Source organism: Leopardus geoffroyi, chromosome A1, assembly GCF_018350155.1.
Source record: "Leopardus geoffroyi isolate Oge1 chromosome A1, O.geoffroyi_Oge1_pat1.0, whole genome shotgun sequence".
In the NCBI taxonomy this organism is placed as follows: domain Eukaryota; kingdom Metazoa; phylum Chordata; class Mammalia; order Carnivora; family Felidae; genus Leopardus; species Leopardus geoffroyi.
This window is the reverse complement of record NC_059326.1, coordinates 109,771,701-109,791,838: the sequence shown is the minus strand read 5'-3', so window position 1 is coordinate 109,791,838 and position 20,138 is coordinate 109,771,701. Positions and strand designations below refer to the sequence as shown.

The 20,138-nt window shown below is 37.9% G+C and overlaps 1 protein-coding gene across 3 annotated transcripts in view; it reads right to left on the bottom strand.

Annotated features, from left to right (window-relative positions):
- Positions 1-20,138, bottom strand: part of HSPA4 (heat shock protein family A (Hsp70) member 4) — a 47,418-nt gene that overhangs the window by 10,729 nt on the left and 16,551 nt on the right. For all 3 annotated transcript variants that reach the window (XM_045488916.1, XM_045488937.1, XM_045488926.1), the window contains 10 exons: positions 19,022-19,144; positions 15,414-15,513; positions 14,640-14,773; positions 12,412-12,656; positions 6,917-6,993; positions 5,155-5,306; positions 4,538-4,644; positions 3,965-4,098; positions 2,793-2,974; positions 1,779-1,868 (listed from right to left, as the gene is read on the bottom strand). In XM_045488916.1, coding sequence (XP_045344872.1) covers positions 1,779-1,868; positions 2,793-2,974; positions 3,965-4,098; positions 4,538-4,644; positions 5,155-5,306; positions 6,917-6,993; positions 12,412-12,656; positions 14,640-14,773; positions 15,414-15,513; positions 19,022-19,144 — 1,344 coding nt within the window. The remainder of the gene's footprint in view (positions 1-1,778; positions 1,869-2,792; positions 2,975-3,964; positions 4,099-4,537; positions 4,645-5,154; positions 5,307-6,916; positions 6,994-12,411; positions 12,657-14,639; positions 14,774-15,413; positions 15,514-19,021; positions 19,145-20,138) is intronic.

The following is a 20,138-nucleotide window of genomic DNA, read 5'->3' as shown; positions in this document are numbered from 1 at the left end:
CAGTTCTGTGAGTCTGAGCTCCACATCAGGCTCTGTGCTGACAGTACAGAGCCTGCTTGGAATTCTGTCTCCCTCTCTCTCTGCCCCTCCCCTGCTCTCTCTCTCTCAGAAATAAACTTAAAAACAAAAACTTTAAAAAAAAAAAAATGAGTTTACAGACTTAAGCCATCTACAGGTTCTGCCAAACAATCAGAAATAGGTTACAAAGGTTAGACTACACATTGCAATACCCTAAGTTGAAAGAAAACACGTTTTCAATACTGACAACAAATTTAAACACGAAAACTTGGACGTCACCAAGTTAAAGAACAGGATTACAGGGGCACCTGGGTGGCCCAGTCAGTTAAGTGTCTAACTCTGGATTTGGGCTCACTCAGGTCGTGATCTTGTGGTTCATGAGATCAAGCCTCAAGTCAGGCTCCATGCTGACAGGTGTTGTGGGATCCTCTCTCTCCCTCTCTCTCTGCCTGCACCACACCCACCCCCACCACGCACATGGGCTCATTCTCACTCTCAAGAATAATTTAAAAAAATAAATAAATAAAATAGGATCGTGAAGAATTCGACAGTGTTACATATATATTTTCAAATAAGTAGTTAGGATATACCTTATTATTTAAAACCCTATCTTTTGGGGCGCCTGGGTGGCGCAGTCGGTTAAGCGTCCAACTTCAGCCAGGTCACGATCTCGCGGTCCGTGAGTTCGAGCCCCGCGTCAGGCTCTGGGCTGATGGCTCAGAGCCTGGAGCCTGTTTCCGATTCTGTGTCTCCCTCTCTCTCTGCCCCTCCCCCATTCATGCTCTGTCTCTCTCTATCCCAAAAATAAAATAAACGAAAAAAAAAAAATTAAAAGAAATAAATAAATAAAACCCTATCTTTAGACAAAAGACAAGTGTCAGATAACAAAATTTGAAAAAATTATGTCCCATTTATCAGTAAAAAATAAATTATAGGTAGGATGACTAACAGCAACAGCCACTCAGAAACCAACAAGAACCAATCACAACCTAGCAAAACTAGTTTCTGAGTACATTCTTCCCACATACCAAATGGACTACAGTTCAATGTTCTAGCCAAACACTTTCCAAACACACTACAAAATCTTGCTTAAAAGTTTCAAATACATGGAGAATTCCTAACACAGCTGACCCTTGAATAATACAGGTTTGAACTGCACAGGTCCATGCATATATGGATTTCTTTTTGAAACAGTACAGTACTCCAAGTGCATGGTCTCTGCTTTATGATTTTCTTAGTAACATTTTTACTCTAGCTTATCTTCTTGTAAGAATACAATATTTAATACATGTAACATACAAAAGGAGTTAATCAACTACTTATTTTGTGACTAGTAGGGCTTCTGGTCAACAGTAGGCCACTAGTCAACTTTTGGGGGAGCCAGACGTTATACACAGGCTTTTTACTGCATAGGGGTCAGGATCCTTAACCTGCACGTTATTCAAGGGTCAAATGCATAACTACCTTCTAAGATGCACTATCTCAGCCAAACCATTGATGTGAAGAGATTACAAATCACATTCACAAACACAACTATGGGGCACCTGGGTAGGTTGAGCACCTGACTCTTGATTTCGGCTCAGGTCGTTATCTTGCAGTTTGTGGGAACAAGTCCCATGCTGGGCTCCATGCCGACACCATGGAACCTGCTTGGGATTCTCTCACCCTTTCTCTGCCCCTCCCCCACTCATGCCCTGCGTCTCTCAAAAAAAAATAATTACACACACACACACACACACACACACACACACAACTTATACCTCCATTTCTTCAGACTCTGCCTTATTCTCTGCTGGCGTGTGCTGCTGCTGCTCTTCAGCATGTGGTTCCTCCTGATCCACTTGCATCTTCTGAAAAACAGGTCGTATCAAATCCCGAAACTAGGAAACACTAATAAAAGAGTAAGCAACCCTCCTAACACAGGCAAAATCACATGGTAGGTAATTCCTGCTCAATTATTCAGCACTCAGAATACCTAGACTCCAATTCCAGCTATGACATATGTTATCTCTAATAGGGAAGTCTTCCTCTCTGGATCTCAGTTCATACATCTGCACAAGAGAGTAACACTTGTTATGTAAACCAGGGTGGCTGTGGAACTACTCTGTAAACCACAGCAGTGTACTTTACTACTTTGTAAACTCATCTGATGCAGTGTGGCAATATTTAACAGACGTTTCTGAAGAGAAAGGAGTTTCTCCCAGCTTCCTCATGAGTAAATTTCTCTCAAAAGTCTGGAGACTTTCAAGTTTTTAAATTAGTCTTTTCATCCTCCCAAGTACAACCACTGCATGTATTAGGGGAGCTGAACACCTTCAGAATTCTGTTAAAAGAACAAAGGCTGACAATAATGATAAAGCAAAGTTTGTGGAGACCTCAATTCTTGGCTCTCAAAGCCTGCAGCACATTAGAATGACCTCGGAGGTTTCTAAAACTGATACCTGGGCCTTAATCCGGACCAACTCAATAAAATCTCTGGAGACTCAGTAGTTTCATAAAGCCTTGATTTTGATGCACAAGAAGGATGAGGCCCAGTGCATGATTCCAATGAGAATACAATCTACTTGTGAAAATAACTGAGACTCCAAGCATTCTTCAGTAATCAGAATCAAAAATAACTCAACTGAAAGACTGTATAAAGACGTATCTGCTTGAATAAGGGGACATGTACAAACTCACCCTCAGCACTCTGTCACAAAGTTCCTCCCTTGCCACCCAGTAAATTTGCTAGAATTTCTAGCCAAGTCACCTCTAGTATAAAACATCCAAATTACCTCTTCCTCCTTTGCATTCTGATCTGTTTCCATCGGTTCCTCATTTTCCTCAAACTTGAGCACTTCCACTAGAGATGCACTAGACACACTGAAGATGCCATGGACATTTACTCGCACCTTGACTTTCACTTTTGAACTGGAGCCATCAGACTGAGGAGTGACTTTCTGAACTAAAAACTGAGCTAGGGACATAGGAGACAAAAGAGAAAATATGACCTGAGAGGACGAATTCAAACATGAATATATGCCTATATCGCCAGGTTATGCCCATTTCCCAGTGATAAATCAGTAACATGATGCTTCAAATACTCTTACAAGCTTACATGATCATCAGATTTCTCCTTCTTCTTTCAAATAGTCAAACTCTTAGTACCTTGTCCCAATTAAGGATTCAAACGTCTCCTAACCCTCCAAACATTCCCTTACCATTGGTCCCTTACTACAATTCATCTTTATATGCCACTGCCAGATAAGTTCCTAAACCGATGTCACCTTCTCCACTACTGAAAAAAAAAAACAAACCCAGGGATTCCATACTGCTTCTGTCATTTACCAAAAAACTGCCATATACGGAGTCAGTTAGTATACCAGAGTTTTACTTAAGTTTTATAATTCACAAACCTCTGCAAAATATGAATGATCATTCTTATTCCAGTTTATAAATGAGGAAAACAGAGATTACCTTTCCCATAGCTTCTAAGTATCATTCACGGTATTCCTATACTTGGCTCATGCATTCTAATTCTGTAATTATCATGTAACTCTAATCTCTCTCTCTTTACCTGGTATTATTTCCAGGTTGTAAGAGTTTCTGAGAGTCTATGAAGACTAACCAACATGGATCCATGACCTAGGGTACTGATATAACAATTTCCTAATGATTTTCTGTGTATAACTCTGTGTTATGGTCAAAACTGAATTTAACTCTTTTTCAGTATCTAGGAATATTATGTGCAAGGTATACCCACTATGTTCATTAGCCAAGAAATAACTGCCCACATAATAGGAGACCAAATTAAATAATAACCATCCTACTAGTACTGAACTGGTAAAAAGACTGGCAGAGGTTTTTTGTGTATGAACTAAACTTCAGAATATTGTATTTGCCCTGCTATCCCAGTTCTCCCAAGTACTTTTTTTTTTTTTTTTTTTAAATTCCCAACTCTACTTACCTATAGCAGGATCTGGATAGGGCAAATCCTGCGGAGAGCTATAATAGGCCTCAAGAGTGAAAGGTTCCTTTCTATAAAAGGTGAGTACTTTAGAGAAAGGAGCAGCATGATTTTTTGTAAAGACTTCACAGTCACTAGATAAAGGAAAAAGACAAAAACACACCAATTTAAGATATTCCTGAACACTTTTACCAATGTATGCTATGTTAGTAATTATAGCATGGCTCTAGTTACTCTTCTCTTGCTCTCATCTGGCATCATTTCCAGGATAGAAGAGCTTCCAAGGAAAATAAAAAACCGACATGTCTATCTATACATACGTATAAAATCAATTTTAAGAAAAGGAATATACTTCAACAAGCACATAAAAGGCTTCAATTATTTCAGTCAGATCAACAGGAAACTAAATAAGGACACAAATTTATTCTCAAGACTAAAGTAAGGCATCACTCTGCTTCATGCACTGTGACAAAACGTTACAGATTTGTAAAAAGTGAAACAGAGGGCAATATTTTACTCAGACCTAACACTAAGTTAACTTTAAATATAAAAATAATTAATAAATGTTATTACCTTGACCCTTCTTCAGCTGGAGAATTCCATCTCAGAGATATTGGATATGGTACTACATCAGTTATAGAAAATTCTCTGACTTTGAAAGCAGGCGATAAGATTGCACACTAGAATAATAATTTTTAAAAATTCCGTATGACAAGTACAGACATTATGAACTATTATGAGATGTATAAATAATAACTTCAAAAAACCATCAATGGTTTTTAAGTATTTACATTAATTATTTAATGATGTCTGAGTAAGTGGTTTTAAAAACTTGTTATCATTTGTCGAATTATCTTCCAGCCATTACTTACCATTTTCCCATTAACTTAAACCTTTACTTAACTGATGTAGAAGATTACTTCATATATAGACGATTAGTATGCCAAATTCTCATAATATCTCAGGCTTACATATGCTTCTAATAAATTAATTTATCTTACTGTGTATTACAGGGTACAATTCCATTTATCAATACCACCTGTGATATCCATTTTAAAAACTAAAATTTCAGAACCTTACACCTACAGATCATCCTGAGGTGACCTCAGATTATTAGTGAATACAGAAAAGCAAAGACATCTGGGAACAATAACCTATAAATGGCTGGCTACCTATGAAAGAAAGCTCACCTGCAACGCACAGCCTCGAGTGACCGCTTCATCAGCATTTAATGTTGTACTAAGTTCTTTTCCAAAAAATTTGCTGATCTTCTCTTTCACTGCAGGGATTCGTGTCGCACCACCAACTATCTCCACTGCATAAATATCTTCTTTCTTTAACTCTATTTTAAGATGATTAGAAGATTTAGATTAAAACAATCTTTAGTACTTTACGGGGCAGCAGGGTGGCTCAGTCAGTTAAGTGTCTGACTCTTGATTTCAGCTCAGGTCATGATCGCACAATTTGTGAGACTAAGTCCCATGACGGGCTCTGCACTGACAGCATAGAGCCTGCTTGGGATTCTCTCTCTCCCTCCTTCTGCCCCTCCCACACACATATATGCATCGTATGCGTTCTCTCTTTCTCTCAAATAAAAAAAATCTTTAAAAAAATTTTTTAATTAAAAAAAATAAAAATTAGTACTTTGCATTGAAATAAAAGAGCAATGTAACATCTTAACACAAAGTAACTTAAAATGTAACAAAACTGCACCACTCCTTCACCCCACAGCCACCACCACCACTACCCATACATACATACATACATATACATACACACACACGCGCACACACACGCTCTGGAGAGCGGGGCGGGGGGGGATTCCAAGCAGGCTCAGCCTGCAAAGCCAGCCAGCACAGAGCCTGATGTGGGGCTGGAACCTGTGAACTGTGAGATCATGACCTGAGCCGAAGTCGGGAGCTTAACCTCCTGAGCCACCCAGGTGACCCAAGTAGGTTATGTTTTAATGCACAAAATAACAAGGACAGTGTGGCACAATACTGGGACTTAAGAGGTGAGTGCCAGGAATACTCAATGCCCTTCAGTGTACAGGCCCTGTCATCTCTGAAACAGTACCAAAGAATTGTTTAAACACCAATACTTAAGCTAGCCAAAGGAAAAATAAGAGAGCCTTGAAATACTGAGTGATCCTGATGTGGCATGAAAGAAAAAGCATTCAAAGCACGTCTAGCCACATGAACATTCCATCTAGAACGTTAATAATACAGGTACGGCCTCCTTATAAAAGAAGTAAAGAAGGTGCAAATCAAACGTCTTCAGTCATTGATAAAATACTAACACCACATTTTATGCAACAAATACTGACGATACGTTGAGAAGGGCTATTTAAAGAAATGGATATCCCAGTATGGAAAAGTACATGCCAGTGTGCCATAGTCACTCTGATTTAAGAGCTGGGCCTTTGTCAAGATGACAGTATATCTCAACACACTGAAATACTCAGCAACCAACACAACAGTGAATTCCAAATAAAAGTATGTTGAAGGTTTTAGAAAAATTAAGGATACATTCCTAAATCAAACTTCTACTTTTAGCTAGAGATAAAATTAAAGCATCCTGTTAAAATAGCTTTGTGGTTATCACATCCTCCCTTTGCTCTATTTCTCAGTCAGCAAAAGATTCACTGACAGAAAAGGCTTTAAGATTAGAATAAGCAGCAATGCAAAAGACAATTTTTACCAATAAATGAGATGCTTATATCCACCTCTGAGTCTGAATTAACTCGAGAAAATTATTAGATTTCACTGGACAATATGATCAAAAGGGTGGGGGCTGGGGTGCTCCAGAGGAAAAATATAGATAACAAGAGGCTTCGTGCAGCAATAAAGCAGTTCATACAATGAAAATGTATATAACTTTAACAAAAAGTTATAAATGACATTTTCCAAAGAGCCTGAATTATACAAACAACTCAGTCACAATAATACTTACTGGCCTGTTCCAAAACACTACGAAGTGGTGGCTCCACTCTAGCTAAGAGATCATCGCACATCTCCAGAAATTTGCCTCTATGAAAAAAACAGCAATAGGTTCAAATCACATTCCACTTTTATGTGGGGAATACATGGATATAATCAAAAGGTAGGTAATAACAAGTATTGGCAAGACTGTAAAGAAACTGGACCCCTCACATATTCCTGCTGAGAATGCAAAATGGTATGGCTACTTTGGCAAAGCATTTGTCAATTCCTCAAAATGTTAAACACAGTGTTACCGTATGACCCAACAATTCCACTCCAGGTATACAACCAAACTAATTGAAAACACAAGTCCACACAAAAAATTGCACATAAATATTCTTCACAACAGCCAAAAAAGTAGAAAAAAACCTAATGTCCATCAAGCAGTATTCAGGAATAAAAAGGAATGAATACAGTAACAGAGACTAATACTGGTTAAAAGATGGTTATTAAGCTTTTAAAAAATTATGTGAAGTGAAAGAAGCCAATCAAAAAAGAACACATATTAGGGGCGCCCAGGTGACTCAGTGGATTAAGAGCCAACTCTTGATTTCGGCTCAGTTCATGATCTCACGGTTCGTTTCATGAGTTCAAGCTCCACATGGGGCTCTGTACTCACAGCGCAGAGCCAGCTTCAGATCCTCTGTCTCCCTCTCTCTCTGCCTCTCTCCTGCTTGAGCACTCTCTCTCGCTCTCTCAAAAATAAATAAAAAACATTTAAAATTTTTATATTTTTGAGAGAGAGAGGGACGGAGAAAGGGAGACACAGAATCTGAAGCAGGCTCCAGGCTCTCAGCTGTCAGCAAAGAGCCCAACGTGGGGCTCGAACCCACAAACTGTGAGATCATGACCTGAGCAGAAGTCAAACGCTTAAGTGAGCCACCCCAGCGCCCTTAAAAAATTTTTTTTTTAAAAAGAAGAAAACATATTATAGGACTCCATTTGTATGCAATGTTCAGAGTGGGCAAATCCAAAAAGCAGAAGAATAGCTGCCTAGGGCTGTAGTAGGAGAAACAGATGATGAAAGACAGCAAATGGGTACAATTTCTTTTTTTCCTTTTTTTTTTTTTCCTTCAAACACTTTCAGTTTTAGGTTTACAGAGAAATATACAGAAAGTACAGAGAATTCCCACATACCCCTCACCAGCCCCCCACAATTCTCCTATTAACATCTTGCATTAGCGTGATACCTTCCCAATACAGACACATATAGTAATATAAACTAGGGTTCTATAGGCTTTGACAATTGTATGATGGTAAGTATCCAGCTTGATAAAGGCGTATGGAATAGCTTCACTGCCCTAAAAATCCTATGCTCCACCTATTCATCACTCACTCCCCCTGAAATCAAACAGCATGGAACCTTCTCAAACTGGCTTCTTTTGTTTAGAAATATGCATTTAGGGTTTCTCCAAGTTTTTTTTATAGCTTGACAGCTCATCCAGGGTTTATGAGATGATGAAAATATTCTACAACTTCGTTGCTGTAATGGCTACAAGTTTTGTGAATGTATTAAAACCCACTGATTACACACTTTAAGAGTATGACTTTTATGAATTGTATCTCTGAGGTACAGAATATACAACACACCAGAAGAGCCAAAATTTAAGACCACCTATGCCAATATTGATGAGGACATAAAACAACTGAATCCCTTACGTGTTGGTGACCGTTTAAAATGAGTTTTTTCCTGAGCGCCTGGGTGGCTCAGGCAGTTGAGAGTCCAACTCTTGATTCTGGTTAAGGTCATGGTTCATGAGTTGAAGCCTCACTGTCAGTGCAGAGCCTGCATAGGATTCTCTCTCTTCCCTCTCTCTCTGCCCCTCCCGGCTCTCGTCCACACTCTCTCTCTCTCAAAAATAAACATAAAAATAATTTTTTTATGTTTTTAATATGGTATTTATCTCTGAGAGAGAGAGCATGAGCAGGGGAGAGGCAAAGAGAGAGGGAGACAGAAGATCCAAAGCAGGCTCTACTCTAACAGCAGTGAGCCCAGTATGGGGCTTGAACTCATGAACTGTGAGAACATGACCTGAGCCAAAGTCAGACACTCAACCGAGCCACCCAGGCACCCCACGCCCCGCCAAAAAAAATTTTATGAGTTTTTTTTCCCTAATAGCAATAAAACTGGAAAAAGCCAGTGTCCATCAAGAAAACAATAACCCTATAATGGCACACTAGTCAGCACACACGAGGAACAAATGACACATGCAACAACTAAGTCAAACTCAAGTTTTATGCAAAGCAAAAGAAGTCTTACACAAAACTACATTCTATATGACTGCATTTATAAGAAGTTCTAGAGGCGCCTGCATAGCTCAGTGAGTTAAGCGTCCAACTCTTGGTTTCAGTTCAGGTCACGATGTCACAATCCTAAGGTATAGCTCCTCCCTGAAAGTGCAGAGACTGCTTGGGATTCTTTTCTCTCATTCTCTCTCTTTCACTCTCTAGGTCCCTTCCCAGCTCACACATGGGCACTCTCGCTCTCTCAAAATAAATAAACTCAAAAATCTTAAAAAAAAAAAAAAAAAAAAAAAAAAACTTTAAAAGTTCTAGAACAGGGAATTGTAATCTATGAGCCCCTAAAATGAAAAATCCCCTAAGTGGCTGCCCCTGGGGATGAAGGCCTGAGGAAGCTTTTCCAAGATGGTCTATTTCATGATAAGGTTACTAGTTACAAAGATGTGTGCACTTGTCAAAACTCAGCAAATGAACATTTAAAAATTGAGTGTGTCATTAAATAAAAAACCAAAAACTATAAAACACTGAATTCTGATTAATATGCATACTTTAGGATTTGGGGATAAGTATACAGATAGATGTGCACTATTTTGAGATGCACCAAAACAAATTGGTGGATAGACAGAAGGATGAATAGATGAATAGGTACATGACAAAACAAGTACTGTTAATGTTATAAATAGAACCCAAGCGGCAGCTTAAGAATGTTCACTATAAAATTCTTTGTTGTGTTGAATACTTGAAAATATCCAACATAAAAACAATGAAAAAAAAAGTGCAGAGAGAAGTCTAGAAAGATGTCAAAAGCAATGGGAGAGGCTTTTTGAATCTTTTTAAAATTTGTTTGGAAAAATAATTCACATAACTATAGAATTCACCCAGAGCACCAGGGTGGCTCGGTCGGTTAAGCATTCATCTCTTGATTTCTGCTCAGATCATGATCTCAGGGTCATACTGAGCCCCACATCAGGCTCCGTGCTGGCATGGAGCCTGCTTACGACTCTCTCCTCCTCTGCCTTTCTCCCCGCTCACGCAACACTCTCATTCTAAAAAAAATTAAATTCTGAAAGAATAAAATCAAAGCACAAGAACAGAACAAGTATTGAACGATGTAATTCAAGGAAAAAAACCCTCATATTTAAATAGCTATGAAACTATATACCGAAAATGCACACTGCATACCTGGGAAAAACAGATCAAAAACCACCAGCAACAAAACCAAATTATTTGTAAATTATCAATTAAAAGGGGGGGGGGGGAGCACCTAACAAAAAGAACAAGTAACTGAAAAGTACACTGTCATAATCCCACAGCGATGCTATATGCCAAAGGAGAGTATTATTCCATTTAAGATAATCAAGGAAAGAACAGAAGCTAAGGTTATGTTCTATCCAACCAAACGGTGGATATGGAAAACTGTCATCAACAGTCAAGAACTTATCAGAGTTCACATGTGCTATTTTTTAGAAACCCATCAGGGAAATATCCTTCCAACAACTCAAATGATGGAGAGACATTAACATAAAGTAGTAGTAACAAGCGTCAGCAAGAATGTGGTGAAATTGAAACCCTTGTACACTGCTGGCGAGAATGTAAAATGGTCCAACTGCTGAGGAAAACAGTTTGGCAATTCCTCAAAAAACTAAACATAGAATTACCATATGACTCAGCAATTCCACTCCTACATTTATTCCCAAAAGAACAGAAAACAAGATAGTCAAACAAACACATATTCATGAATAGTCACAGAAGCACCATTCACGATAACTAAAAGGTAGAAACAACCCAAAGGTCCATTAGGTGATGAAAGGATAAAAAAGTGATGTTATCTATACAAACAAAATACTATTTGCCATAAAAAGCATAGAAGAACAATACATGTTACAACATGAATGATGAACACAGATAACACGGTGTTAAAGTCAGACACAAAAATGGCAAAACACATAGTGCACACTTCTATTTACATCAAACACCCAGAATAGGTAAACCCATAGGGATTTAAAAAAAAAAAAAAAAAAAAAAAAAGTAGTGTTTGCCACACAAGAGAGGCAAGGGAAGATGGGAAGTAACTGCTTAATGGCTATGAGGTTTTATTTTGGGGCAATGAGAACATTCTGTCACTAACAGAGGTGGTCACTGCACAACAATGTGAATGTACTAAATGGCACAGAGTTGTTCATTTTAAAGCGTTACGTGGATTTTAACCCATCAGAAGTTAATCAGAAGAAATGCTAGATGGCGGAAATTATCTGGTTTCATTAGTTAAAAAAAAAAGAAAGACTGCTGGTGAGCACTACAGACTAAATGAAGACAATAAACTAGAGAATATGACAGCTTTGCACTCGATGTCCATAAAATAAAACTGTTGAAAAAAAAAGCACACAGGTTAATTAACTGTTTTTAGTTTTTAGAAAGTATAAACCACTTACAAATGTCTACTTGGCTCTAATTACCACAAAACATTCTACTAACAATTTCTGAAAGATACCCTGGTACTCCTTTGCCCCCCAGACCACCCAACACATACACACACAATGCTGCTTAATAAAAATGAAAACCATCACTTTCAAGTAGAGAGGAAAGGTGATTACAAATGTGGTTACTAGGCACAGTAAATCTAATTCAAATTCGATCTCAATTTTTTGAGGATAATTGGGGCCACACTTTCCCCAAACAAGCCATCAACCATGCCTGACTTCTATCAGTAGAGTTCACGTCCTAAAGAACTTACCACTCATCATCCAAGCAACCCAACTAGACAACGGTAACATTCTGGGTATTTCTGAGGATAGCCATGAAACATCAGTAACACAGAATTCTTGCAGCACTGTATAAAAAGAGCTGCTGCCCACAAGTGACCCTCAACTATTCAAGAACAACAATTTCTGAATCAATGACTAAATCAAATTCAGAATTACTCAGCATTAAAGCACCTTGCCCTGATTTTTTGAAAACTGGCAACTCACATATAATACATGCAGCAGCACCTGTCAAGAGCTACCAACTGACTGAAATAATGAGGTAAAAGAGATTAGTCTAAATTATTAGAATAATCAAATCCAAACTTCAGAAAACGCAGGATGCTGAATGGTCTCTACTTTTTACCTACAGAAGTTAGCTTACAACAATCACGGTAATTTCAACAATTAGCTAAATAAATGCTAATATAAGTGGTGAAAAAAATCACAGTTGAGTTTAACATTAAAATAGTGATCTGATTACCTATTCATAGTCCCAGATACATCAACATCATTCATAAAACATTCGATGCTCAAAGGGAGGTCTGAAGCATTTGCACTCATCAATTTCTTCAGTTTCTCACACTCCTGAGACAGTCGTAATAATGCACGAATTTTGGATTTTATGTCTAGCTTGTATTTCTTCCCAAATTCTTCACAGAAGTGATTTACTAACACCTCATCAAATTTTCTGCCTCCCAGTGTTGTGTCAAATGCAGTGGCCAGAACCTTAGGAAAAAAAGATAATTCAAAAATTAACCAATCAATTGAAATTTTTATCATGATATATATTTAACTGGTAAATTAACAAGGGGACACATTAAATTTGAAACAAAGTAATGTGCACATGTCATTTAATCACGGTTACAAACATTGTGAAAAAAGACACTGTAATCCCCAATTTACAGATGATGCTACAGGCCCAGATGAATCGGATCATCTGCAGGTCACAAAGCTAGTAAGTGGCAGAAGTACAACCCAAAACCCAATCCCCTCAATTCCCTCAATTCCAAAATTCAAGCTCTTTCCACTAGGCCAATCTGACTGCAAACTAAAATTACATATCCAAAGCCAAATGCAGTAACATGTCACTGCAATTCTGGTCTTCTTGCCATCACAGAACTATGATTAATAAGGCCTAGCTCTATGCAGTTTACTATCAAAAAACATGCTAAAGGCTTAATTCACAGCAACTTGTAGAAATTTCATTAGCTTTGGTTATCCATTATCCAAATCTTTAGCAGATTAGAAGCAAACTAAATCTAGTTAGATTCACTAATAGAAGACAGACCAAATAAGAGATGACAGCCTTGACGAAAAAATAAAATCAATAAAAACAATCTATTCAATGATAAATGTTGTGGGGAAATGTTGTCAAGAAAAAGAAAAACAGGGCACAGAACTGAATATAGTCTAATTACAATTTTGTTTTCTTCTAAAAACTAAAATGAAATACAGCAACCTGTTCAGAGTAGTACAATTGTGAATGTTTTTCTTTTCATGTAAATGTTTTCCAAGTTTGGGGATGTTTTCATGATGAGTAAATTTTAATTGTAACTCCAAAACTGACAAATAGCAATAAAGGATAATTAGGGAGGGGGGGAAAAGGGCAGGTAATCAATCACTAATACACATCACTATGACCCAAAGCCAAAGCTAAATTACGGCCAGTAGCTTCTGTTCAAAAAGGTGAAAGTATACAATGTATTTTAGAAATAAAGCCATTTAGTAGTGAGTAAAAGTTTAAGTACTAATAATTACACTTGGTTCATTATTTATATCTGTAAAAATCATGAACCTGTTATTTCCCAACCACCCCAAAGATTTTCCTTTTTATTTAACAAACAAACAAAAAAAGGCCTAAAAACAATATAAATCAGAATGTTAAGTGAAACCAAGTCTAGTTTTCAAAATAACAGGACTGTAACAGAGTCTCAACACGCCCCAAATTTAACATTTATTTTCAGTCAGTCCCTCCCCAACAATCCCCAAATTTGGGGGAGAAATGCAATTTAGGCCTTGACACAAACAACCCTGATACACAACCCTAATAATTAAATAATGCACTCAAAAACTCCTTGGTTCTTAAGCAAATTCTAGATAAAATCACCTGCAGAACTGATTTTATATCCCACTGTGGAAGCAGCATATACCAGCAAATTCAAATGTTGACCTGATACTCTCTGGCCCTCTTTGTCTTTGATACTGCTAGACTTCTCAGTGTACAAAACTCTCTCCAGAGCTCTAAGGTTTCCAGAAATCTGGACTATCTCTCTCAGTCTGGTTTCTTTTTGGCCATCCAAGTTCCAGTCCCTATACTCTTTTCCCAGAACATTCAAAACCTTAAGAGCAAGAAGAGGATACCTTTGTCATCTCTTCAATCCTCAGTGTAAAATACACAAAGGGACTCAATGTTAAAGAATCCTAGTAAGCCTCTAAGGTAAGTATTATTTTCCACACATTGTAGATAAGTAAGGATCAGAAATCTTAAGAGCGTCTTCCTCAAGGTCTACACTCTCTGCTTCACACTGCCAACTCCTGAAAAATTACAACTTCTACACTATCCCTACGTACCTAGTTTCTAGTTTAAATCATTCATACTAAGCTTCCATTGATGAAACAAAATGCTTTAATATATTTTTTCAATTGTCTCCCATAAATTCCTAATTACCACACACTTGAAATCACATTTTCCAAAAACAATATACTTACTTTAAGTTTCCCTCTATTAAATGCACATACAGAAACTTGATAAGAAGAATGCCCCATGTCTACGAAAACTACATTTCTTGGTTTCTCTTCTAGGGCAGGAAGATCTTGCTTATAGATTCCATATGCAAGAGCAACTACATAAGAAAAAAATTCAATGTATCATTTAAGTAGTACATTTAAAATTCAATTAAGTAAAAAAAAAAAAATTATATAGTAAATAGTAGGACTACACATACTATTTTAGACAGAATCAAATTCTTCATATACTTTGTATAATTTATTCATGAGGAACATTAACTTCAAAGAATAAAATGCTGACATTCCCTTAGACTTCCTTAATGTTTCCAATTTCCAATTCCAATGACTTTGCCAATTTTTCCCAAACCACTTCCCCCAGTTTTCCAAACATATTTTCTGGGATTTCTTCTACCTTTGTGCCATCTCAACATTTCCACGTTATCTCCTTCTGGATGCTGCTTTACACCTCATAACAGAAGTGGAGAAAAGGTCGATTTTGAATCTAGGCACTGCTCTGAACACACAATATCTGCTAGCCTTCCAAACAAACGTGATTAAATATCAAAGTAAGTGCTAGGCAGATAAAGAAAAAGCACCAGTCAGATGAATTCTTCACGCGTGACACAGTAACCAAAAATACTGTGGCACACAGGTAGTAAGTGCTCCAAGCAAAATGAAGAACAAGAAACCCCAGGGTTTTAAGATTGCAGAACCATCCAGATTCAGCAAGTCAAGAATGTTAACAGTCCCTGTTACCTGCAGTAGTTTCATTCATTAATCGTAAGCAATTAAGACCAGCAATTTGTGTTGCATCCATCACTGATCGTCTTTCTGCATCAGTATAGAAACAAGGAACCTACAAAAAAAATGTGCCAGTTTACTATATGAGAGAGTGCATTTAAAATACACCTGCCAAAAAAACAGTATAATCCTGGGGTGTCTGGGTGGCTGAGTCGGTTAAGCTTCCAGACTCTTGATTTCAGCTCAGGTCATCATCTCACAGTATCTGGGCTCAAGTCCTGCATTGGGCAGAGCCTGCTTGGGATTCTCTCTCTTTCCCTCCTTCTACCCCTCCTCAGCTCACCTGTGTTCTCTCTCAAAAGAAATAAATAAAAAACAAATAGACAAAGAGTGAAATCCAGAAATGCCCTCAAATACGTACAACGATTTTTTCTGTATATGATCAAGGAAGTATTTCAAACCAGTAAAGTTCGAATATTCAGTAAGTACTGTTAGAACAAATGGATAATCATACAGAAAGAAAAAAATCAAGTTGCATCCTTACTGCACACCTAATATTTCAAAGATTTAACAGTTAAAAAAAGTACTAGAAGGAAAGGGAATTTTTACCATTAGAGTAAGAAATTCTCTAACTAAAACACAAAATACAGTAGGAAAAAAAGAAAAAGAAAATATTATGTTTGAATAGCAATGCAGGAGGACAGATGGTAGCTATACTTGTGGTGAACATAGCATGATGTATAAACTTATCAAATCACTAAGTTTTACACCTGAAACTAACGTAGCACAGCATGCCAACTAGAAGTAAAAAAAAAAAATGTTTTAAAGATTAACATATTTGGCTCATAAAAATTCTAATGACCAAATGGGGAAAAATATTTGCAACTCATATTATAAAAGGGTAGAGCTCATCTATTATATGAAGAACTACAAATCAATATGTAGACTATAAACTTAAAATGAGCAAAAGATAAGAATGTTTTACAGAAAAGGAAATACAAAAGGGGTCTTAAATTGAAAAATGTTCTCAACTTCACCTAAAGAGTAAAACATGAAAATTACATACATTATTCAACTATTATGGAATTAGCTGATTCACCAATAGCTCTTCTGGTGAAGCTGTGGTCAAACAAGCTCTATCACACACTACTGGTAGAAGTTTAAATTAGTAAAATTCTTTAAAGGGCAATGAAACAACAGCTGTTGAAATTACAAATACAGAGAAACTCTCTGTCGTAACAATTTTACTTCTAGGAATTTAGCCCTAGAAACAAACATCACACATGAAAAATATCTATCTGTTCAAATTTACTCACTACAATGTAACTTTTTTAAAAATTCTTTACAATTAAAAAAAAACCTGGATGTGCCTGGGTGGCTCAGTCAGTTAGGCATCTGACTCTTGCTCTCGGCTGAGGTCATGATCTCACACTCTGTGAGTTCAAGCCCCACATCAGGCTCTGTGCGGATACCTCAGAGCCTGGAGCCTGCTTCAGATTCTGTGTCTCCCTTTCTCTCTGTTCCTCTCTGCTCACGCTCTGTCTCTGTCTCTCTCTCAAAAAAAAAAATTTTTAAGGGGGTGGGGGGGGGGGGGAGAAAAATTAAAGTAAAAAAAGATATATACAAGGGCGCCTGGGTGGCTCAGTCAGTTGGGTCTGATTCTTGATGTCGACTCATGTCAGGATCCCAGGGTTGTGGGACCCCGTTTCGGGTTCCACGCTGAACATGGAGCTTGCTTGGGATTTTCTCTCTCTCTCCCTCTGCCCCTCTCCCCAACTTGTGCTCTCTCAAAATAAACATTTTAAGAAAAAGGATTATTTACTTGGGTACACAAAAACCTCTGGAAAGATCTGTAACCAAGTAATAAAACTCGTAACATCTAGGAAGAAAAAACTTCCTACTAGGTAAGCAGAGGGTGCAGAAGGGCCAATTTGATTTCTGAACAATGGGGCTACTATTACCTTTCCAAAAAATTAAAGTTTATATTTTAACAATAATCAATTGATAAATAAAGCAAAATACACCCAGGCTCTATTTATATAGCTATTAGATATAACATGATACCAAGAGCTGGGGCAGTACCTGTGCAGAAGGGTTCACAGAGGGGCCAAAGACTGCTGTCTTTGAAAGGCCTTAGAAAGGCCTGATGAAAAGGTTAGTTAGCCCTGTCCTGGCACAGAGTAACTTAACTGAGAAACAGGTCACTAAATTGAAAGAAAAATCTCCCTAAATAACAAGAGTGGCTCACTACACCTAAACTGCTTATACAACATTATTTATGCTAAATAGCTACCTTCCTTCTGGGAGTCTAGACCTTTGGTACAGGTTAGGCACAAGGTACTACCTACATAAATGACCTCCAGTTAGAAATCCGCAACTCCTAAGCTCAGGCAGAACTTCCCTAGTGTTGAGTATGTCACGTGTTAACACAACATGTTGCTGGAAGAATCAAGCACATCAAGAACCTTGCAAGTGGACTCTTGGAAGTCTGTACCTGGTTTCCTCCAAACAATGCCCATGTACTTTTCCCTCTGTTGATTGTGCTTTGTTATCTTTTCACTGTAATAAATCTATGCTTGAGTATGGCTACGTGGTAAGTTCTACAAATTCTCCTGGCAAGTCACTGAAACTCAGTGTAGTCTAGAGGACCCCTAACACATGACTTAATACATCACCTCTTAACTTGATCTCAAAAGCTGGAAAAGCCACTCAGGCATTCTGCCACTGTACATAAATTTCACTTCTACACTGACCATATTTCAAGACCAAAGTTAGGGCACTAGGTGGGGGAAACAGGGACAAATGTGAAAATACAACAGTTAGTGAAAGGCAGAAAGCATCTAGGAAGCACAAACACAGTGCCTGGACTGAATCTGAGCTCTTATGAGAAGAAGCACTTTTATTCTTTGCATCTCCAAAATACGGCACACAACAATAATCTATTTCTTCCTGACGAATGTCAGTTCTACTTTACTAGATAGCTAAGAACCAAGGAATCTACCAGACAACAGACTGCAGGACAAAACAGTCACCCAAGACAGTCCTTGCTTTGCGGACCAATACACCAACATGAAGACAAAAGAGGCTACAGAGCTAAGATACCAAGATAACAAATGCAGAGTAAGGAGATTCAGTTGCAAAGCCAAGACATCCACCCAAATCCAACAGTTCCTAAGGACTCCACTGTCCTACAAGCACAAAGCTACACAGAGCCAGGCTGCCATCCTAAGAGGGATATGGAAAAGACAAGATCAAAATAGCAAAAATACCGAAACGGAAATGAAGAAAATGACAACATAACTGAGAGTATTCAACTAATTCAACAAATGAGTAGCTATTGTGTGCCAGGCACTATGCTGTGTGCTAAAAGGAATCCAGGAGGAAGTGGGCTTTAAGATAAGCCTTCAAATAAGAATAGAAAAAAAAAAAAAAAAAAAAAGAATAGAGAAGACCTGAATAAAAACTATGTGACAGAAAAGAACATCAAGAAAATGTAGCCTAGTTTGATAAATTCTTAAAATAATCACAACCTAAGGCAAAAAGCAATTTTATTTGCAATTAACAAGTTTCTTTTCTGTGCTTCTTCACTCAAGTCCCCAGTAAAACAAAGCGATCAAACTCACCGAAACAACACAGTCCACAACAGGCTTCTTAAGAACACTTTCTGCTGTCTCCTTCAATTTGGACAAAAGCATGGCAGTCACTTGCTCTGTGGTAAAATTTCGCTCTTCCTCCATATATTTTACCTGCAATAAAACAACAAAAGGATCTAGGCTTATTAAAGTTTCTCATGTCCTAAAAGCCTTAAAATGAGCAATATCTAACACATCATCAAAGAAACATTATCTCAAGAGGGAACAAAACACTATTTAGGGAAGCAAAAATAACTTTAAAGTCACTTTTAGCTTTTTAACATGCTTGTCAGACATGAATACCTGCAGACAAGTACCATTACATAAACAATATACAGTGACCACCAACAAAACCTAAGACCTGTGCACACGTAAACTGGTATAAATCACATGACCCACATTGCACCTCTATAAAGGGGTCTGGTGGTGGAACCTCTTGCCACATGGACTAATACGTGTTTTTTACTTTGTTTACTGTGGTGACTTTATGGTCATTTCCAAAATTAGGATCCAATCTAACTGGAGGACACAGTTTTTGTCCCATTTGTTCATTGCTATAGCCAACACCCAGGACAGACCTGACCCCCATAAGTACTTCTGAATTAAAGAATTTAAAGAATTTATTCATTTAATTCATGATACGCTGCGCTGCAAAAAATGTGCAACTTGGATAAGATTTGCAAACTTTAAATGCCGAAAGACTGCCTGGGATAAGCCCCATCCCACAGGCCCATATTCCCCCAAATACAATCCATACCACAAAACAGACCTCTCTTCTTTCCACTGCTCCAAGTGAACCTGCACCCCACCTTCTCCTTACCTCTTCACTCCCCAACCCACTCCTCATATATTCTGGCTCACCATCTAGGATTATCTCACTTTATTGCATATAAAGATGGGAAAGTACCCCTCCCTCCCCATAAGCCTCTTTCTAAGCTGCCTCTTCTTCCCCATTTGCTTAATTCTTAGTCAATTCCTCCACTCTTGTACTTGGATCCACTTGTCCCCCAGGTCTTTTCCCTAGTCTCCTCCTCCTTTGGCTCTTACAACATTTATTACCAAATGTGCCAATACCTATACCTATTTCTTTCCTAACTATAAGCACCCT